Source organism: Coptis chinensis, chromosome 6, assembly GCF_015680905.1.
Source record: "Coptis chinensis isolate HL-2020 chromosome 6, ASM1568090v1, whole genome shotgun sequence".
NCBI classification, from domain to species: Eukaryota; Viridiplantae; Streptophyta; class Magnoliopsida; order Ranunculales; family Ranunculaceae; genus Coptis; species Coptis chinensis.
Window position 1 is genome coordinate 18,109,342 of NC_141461.1, and position 6,374 is coordinate 18,115,715.

The 6,374-nt window shown below is 32.5% G+C and overlaps 1 protein-coding gene across 8 annotated transcripts in view; it reads right to left on the minus strand.

Annotated features, from left to right (window-relative positions):
* LOC147491882 (uncharacterized) overlaps nt 1-5,721 on the minus strand; it is a 72,154-nt gene extending 66,433 nt beyond the window's left edge. For 2 of the 8 annotated variants that reach the window (XM_086566198.1, XM_086566199.1), the window contains exons 1-6: nt 4,023-5,721; nt 3,803-3,870; nt 3,624-3,718; nt 3,109-3,556; nt 2,698-2,754; nt 2,478-2,534 (exon numbers count right to left, since the gene is read on the minus strand). In XM_086566198.1, the coding sequence (XP_086422324.1) occupies nt 2,478-2,534; nt 2,698-2,740 (100 nt within the window). In that variant the 5' untranslated portion in view covers nt 2,741-2,754; nt 3,109-3,556; nt 3,624-3,718; nt 3,803-3,870; nt 4,023-5,721. The remainder of the gene's footprint in view (nt 1-2,477; nt 2,535-2,697; nt 2,755-3,108; nt 3,557-3,623; nt 3,719-3,802; nt 3,871-4,022) is intronic. The other 6 variants (XM_086566197.1, XM_086566196.1, XM_086566194.1 and 3 more) reach the window with 6 other exon arrangements.
* Nucleotides 5,722-6,374: the final 653 nt, after the last annotated feature.

A 6,374-nucleotide genomic window follows, 5' to 3' on the forward strand; every position in this document is an offset into this window, starting at 1 on the left:
TAGATTTTTTTTAACCAAAACAACTACGACAATAACTTTGTATACAATGCAGATGTCGTAGGACTACTACTGAAGGTTAAAGCAATTGAAACATCAACCATAAGAGGAGGCAATACAAGGAAAAGACGAGATATAATCATGGCAGACACAACGTATAACAAATATATTATATATATTATGTTTCAAAAGTTCAATTTTATTTTTATTTACACAGATTCTTACTCTTCATACTATTCAATTCAGAAACACTGTACTTAGAATCACATTGTGGGGTAGTACAATGGATCAGATTCCAACGGACTTCATTCCTTCACCGGACAAAAATTATGTGTTAATAATAACATCAACTTCAGTACAGAACTGGAAAGGTAATCATCTTCTTCTTTGTTTTCAAAATACTATTTCTTTGCATTCATGATAGTTAACTTTACAAAAATTGCAGGATGTTTTCTCCAATCAACATTTGGAACAAAAATATATACAAACTTGCAAATACCTGAAGTTGAATCAATCATGGAAAGGTAACAAAATTTCATATTGATTATATTCAATTTATTCAATTTTCTTTTTCTAAAAGTAATAACAATTTCCAAACATGCAGAGCGTAACAAATAAAAGAAGAAGCACATGAAGAAGAAGAAAAATGATTTAGAACAAATAAAAACAGGGGACGAGATACAAAGCTTAACTGACATCATAAATCAAGATAACCCTGTAAAGGTAACAACAACTACTTATCATCCTTTGCTAAACAATTTATATTATATAATATTGTTAATACAATTTATTTTGATTTTTCATAAACAGGAAAAGTCGTTCCTATGCAGAGCAAAGGTTTCTAAGATTTTAAATGACGACATATTACCATGGTACTATAAAGCTTGAGAAAATTGTGTCAGTAAGCTTGAAGAAATCAACTCCAGGCTTTGGTGTCATAGATGTGAGAAATATCCAAAACATTCCAGAAGGTATGACTATGTAGGAAAATTATAAAACATGCCTATTCTGATCAATTAGGTGCTATTTTTATTTTTATTATTATTTTCTAATTTTTCACTTTTGAAAAATAGGTACAAATTAAAACTTGAGATCACAGATGATGAAAGTTACACAACCACAATTGCATTTGGAAATATAGGAAAAGTCATGATCAAACATTCGGAGGATGAACTCTATAAAATTGAAAAACAGGTAAAACATCTTTAATTAAAACAATATATTACAATTCTTTAAACAAACCACTAATTTATTTTTTGAATTATTTTAGAAAAATGGAAAAGAAATGGTTGAGAAGATATTGAAAAGCATTGTTGGAAAAAAAATCGATTTTCGCATGAAAGAATCCAATAACAACAACAATTATAACACGAAATCGTTTGTTCTTTTGTACGCATGTCCTGTGAGCAATGATAAAAAGGTATGGATATACATTAAATGTCGTTTCAGAATTTATACATATGATTATTGCATAACAATTTTTGTTTTCAACACAACTGCAGGTATCAAATAAAATAGATCTTACAGATAAGGTACTAATCATCATATCTAACGTCAATTAATTAAAAAATAAACATCAAAATTTCTAACACAATTGGAACATTTCTCTATGAATACAGGAAACAAACTCAGAGGTAGCTGCTATTGAAAAACCAACAACGGAAAACCGAAAAAAAATCTATGACAAAACCTCCAGAAGAAACCCCCTTATCCAAAAAAGTCTGCAAGACTTTAGATCTCAAGGTATCCATTTATATATATTAAATGTCTTAGTAAATTTAATCTTTCAAAATAAAACAAATGGAAATCTAATTACTTTTTCTGTATTATTTTTCAACAGGACAATCACTTGGAATGAAGATAGTTTCTACTCAAAGAAGGAATATAACTAAATAGCCGAGTAGACATTAGGAATTAGTTATCATTGGATCATAAGTTATGTTAAGAGTTCATTTTGGTTGAATTAGTTATCATTGGATCATGAATTAGTTATCATTGGATCATAAGCTACAATTTATTATTGAGTTCATTTTGGTTGAATTAGTTATCATTGGATCATAAGCTACAATTTATTATTGTGTTAATAGGAATTCATTTTGAATGTATAATAAGTGATGCTACAATTTATTACTGTGTTTGTGACTTGGACTAGAATATGTATACATAGACCCTGTTGAAATCGACAATGGATGGGTTGTTCCTTACAACCCAATGCTTAAGATTTACTAATTGACAGGTCAATATAGTTAGATTTACTAATTGACAAAAATAGTTAAATTTACTAATTGACAGGTACAACATAGTTAGATTTACTAATTGACAGGTACAACAGTATGCTTATTTTATTTATTTTCGATATTCTTTCATTCTTTTTGCAATATCTATTTGACAGCTACATAAAACTTACCTTTATAATGAATTCCATGATTGTTCTTTTCCACCTTTTTGCATTATCTATTTGACAGCTACATAAAACTTACCTTTATAATGAATTCCATGATTGTTCTTTTCCACAAGCAACATAGTTCCATAAACTCCTGCACATAGGCCAAAAAAAAATAAAATAATAAAAATAAAAATAAAATAAAATAAAATAATAAAAAAATAATAAAAAATCACCATTGTCGTGTTGTACTCTGATTAAGTTAGGTTTCTTTCATTCTTTTTGCAATATCTATTTGGCAGCTACATAAAACTTACCTTTATAATGAATTCCATGATTGTTCTTTTCCACAACCAACATAGTTCCATAAACTCCTGCACATAGGCAAAAAAAAATTAATAAAAAAAAAATCACCATTGTCGTGTTGTACTCTGATTAAGTTAGGTGGGTTGGGTTGGGAATAACCCTTCCTAGAAAAATAACCAAAAAGAAAATACAGAAGAAGAACCCCAGACAGAAGACGAAGAATTGGAACAAAAAAACACTGAACAAAAAAATAAGAAGAAGAAGAAAAGAAGAATAACAGAAGAATAAGAAGAAATAGTGAGGGTATGTTGGAAAATAGCGGAACAAAAAAACACTAGAAAAAAAAAAAAAAAAAAGAAGAAAAGAAAAATAAGAAGAATAAGAAGAAATAGTGAGGGTAGTGATAAAATGTTGGAACCAACCTTTACTTTCAAGATGTTGGAAAATAACAATGATGATGTTGATTGTTGATTGTTGTTTATTGATTCAGCTTCCCTTTCAACTTCAATGACTTCAAACTCTTTAACAGTCTCCAGACATATGTACTAAGTGATTCAACTTGCTTTTTCTGCCCAGATTCTCTAGCAACAACCAATGATAAAGCATGTTCCTTCTGCTGAATAATTACTTGAAGCCTTTTCATTTCTTTATTTGCTCCCACCAAATCTTCTATGTTCAGCTTAAGTGTCTTCTCTAATTTGACTATTTTGTCCTCATATAAATGTGTTTGCCCCAATGTCTCCTCAAACCTACTCTTATCACAGAAACTAATTTCTCCTACTGAATTGCTTGGTCTTTAAACGAGCTCAAATCCTGATAAATTTGATCAGCACGCTCCTTCTCTTCCAGCAAAGCTGATATCTTCGAAAGCTGATAAATAATAGTAGTTATTACCAAACAAAACCAAAAGACTGAAGACAGATAATACAATACGTACTTGAACAATCACTAATGTTTGCTTTACCAAGTTACAATTAGTAGAATTTGTGAAGATGCCCATGTCAGGGGAATTAGGAGCTAGGTTTAGAAGCTCTGTAAAAACAAGAAGAAGAACAGAAGTTAGAATGTGTAGTTACGCACAATACGTACTTGAACATTCACTAATGTTTGCTTTACCAAGTTACAATTAGTAGAATTTGTGAAGATGCCCATGTCAGGGGAATTGGGAGCTAGGTTTAGAAGCTCTGTAAAAACAAGAAGAAGAACAGAAGTTAGAATGTGTAGTTACGCAACAACAACAATAAGAGTAGTTAACAGCTGAAACTTTCCTAAAGTCATAGTGGGTATTACCAAGCAAAACCAAAAGACTAAAGACAGATAATGCAATAATACGTACTTGGACAATCATTAATTAGAGGCCACTCCTTTAATCATAGAAGCCTTACACAATTCGAAAACAACTAAGAACACTGGGATCTGGTTACTGATTGAGGGAGACGATTGGGTTGGAAAAAGGAGAACAGCACAAGTAATTGCGGAGTCAATTTATGGGTCTACTGCCAATCACGTTGTCCATATGAACATGAGAAGAGGCAATCAGATCACACCATGGCCTGAAATCCTTCTAACAGCATTAAGAAAGCAAGAAAGAAGTGTGGTTTTCATTGAAGAAATTGACAAGGATGATTCTACTCGCTCTGAGGGAAGGAAAAAACAATGCGACGTCAATGTAGTCCAAATGAAGCTCCTAGTGAAAGAGTCAGTAGATGCAAGAGTCCTTGAATATGATCATAAGAGAAAAGCCGGTTTGATTGATGAGGAGAAAGGCCTCAAGACAATACCAAGTTATGTAGTGTGGTGTGAACTGAGCGTAGCCATCTTTCTCAAGAATCTCTGCATGACCCTTGAAATTCTTAATGAAACTCATCTGCTCATCACAGCGAATGCCACACTCATCATTACAATTGGTCCAAAGTTCAAACTCAACCCTCTCATCTGGGTGGGGTACAGACTCCCTCCAATCCAATTTTATCATGACATCTTCACCTTTTTGCAATGCTTTTTTCAAACTATCTCCAAAGGAACGATCAATTAAAGTTGACGAGATCCCAATCTTCTCTATGTATCCTGCAACCGCGTCATTATTCTCCTCAAGTAGCCCAACCCAAGATATTATACAGCGGCGAGTCCTCCAACAAAATAACAAAGAAAAAGAAACAGAAAATCAAATCAAAACTGAAAAATATAGCCAAGCGAAGGTTAGCCCATAACTTAATTCAAACCGTAAAGTATACCTCATTTTAGGGCGAGTAATTGAGTGAGAAAGCAACACATAACAAAGACACAAACAGAACAGTGACAAAGACTAACATCAAATGGAAAGATACCACTAAATAACAGAAGAAAAAAAAGGAAAAATCATTAACAAAAACTATTTAACAGATAACAAACAATTGGATCAGTGTGTCGAATTGAGTCATCTGTTTAAGAAAATTATACAATCCGATTAAATAAAATATTATTTGGGTATTGTAAAAGAAAAATACGAAAAGCAATATTTTAAAAATAAAATATATACAACAATTCAATAATAAAAAATAGAACAAAGAATAACTAAGCGTACTTAACTGGAATAAATCTTAAACGACTTCATAGTGAATAAATTTGTCTTAACGTTGATATCATTGATGAAGTGATGTATCTTTCGCTTTAGAAATTTGGAAAATCAGCTGGAAACATATTGAAATCAACAATATAGACCAGCCAAAACGCCTCAGACTTAAAGTAACCATCAAGAACTTATCTTTATAGCGTAGTCAACTAAATGTTAGCTTTATAAGTATGTTGTGGAGTAGTAGCATACCTCTGAGAATGTTCCGGTTAATTTATTGAGAAGAGTGGACTTGCCAACTGAAGGGAATCCAACAAGACCAACACTGGAATCTCCACTTTTAGTAACATCAAAGCCTTCACCAGCACCACCACCTCCTTTGCTCGGTGGATCAAGGAGCTCCCTTCTTAACTTTGCCAGTTTGGCCTTTAACAAACCGAGATGATGAGCAGTAGCTTTGTTCTTTTGAGTCAATTGAGCTTATCATAAAGGACACGTAGTGTGTCAAGTGTCAACATAAAGGACACGTAGTGTGTTCTAGAAATAAATTGGGCTTTTAAAAAATAAACAAGGAAACCAAAAGGGCTTTTGCAATTAGCAACAAAAACTAGGATTTGGGCTTTCGTATCTAACAAACTACATTAAGCAGGCCACATTTGATAACAAATTGGGCTTCAAAATTAACGCACTTTTAAATTTTAATTTCTTAAGACCACTATAGGCTTCAGTTGTAGAAATGGACGTTGGCTTTCACAAATTTATAGACCAAACCAAATAAATAGTATGCAAAATTAAAACAAAAGCCCAAAACCCGAGTAAAGCCCAAACTAAAAACAATCCCGGCCATGGGCCGGGCGAAATGCTAGTATCTAATAATACATCAATATATCCCAATATATATTGGTTTTTTGAGATCTGATATTTCGCCCAACATCCAAATATTTGGCCTTGGACCTTGGTCCTTACCTTCCTCATGTTGCCATGCGCCCATGCATGACAACAAAAATAATAAGAGTCCTTCTAGCATAACACATGCACAATGACGGCCAAACACGTGTTCACAAAACTGGTAGCAGGGTTCAAGTGTTCAACTGGTTTTTGGTACAATTGATGAGAGAGAAAAGCGAGAGTATGGGA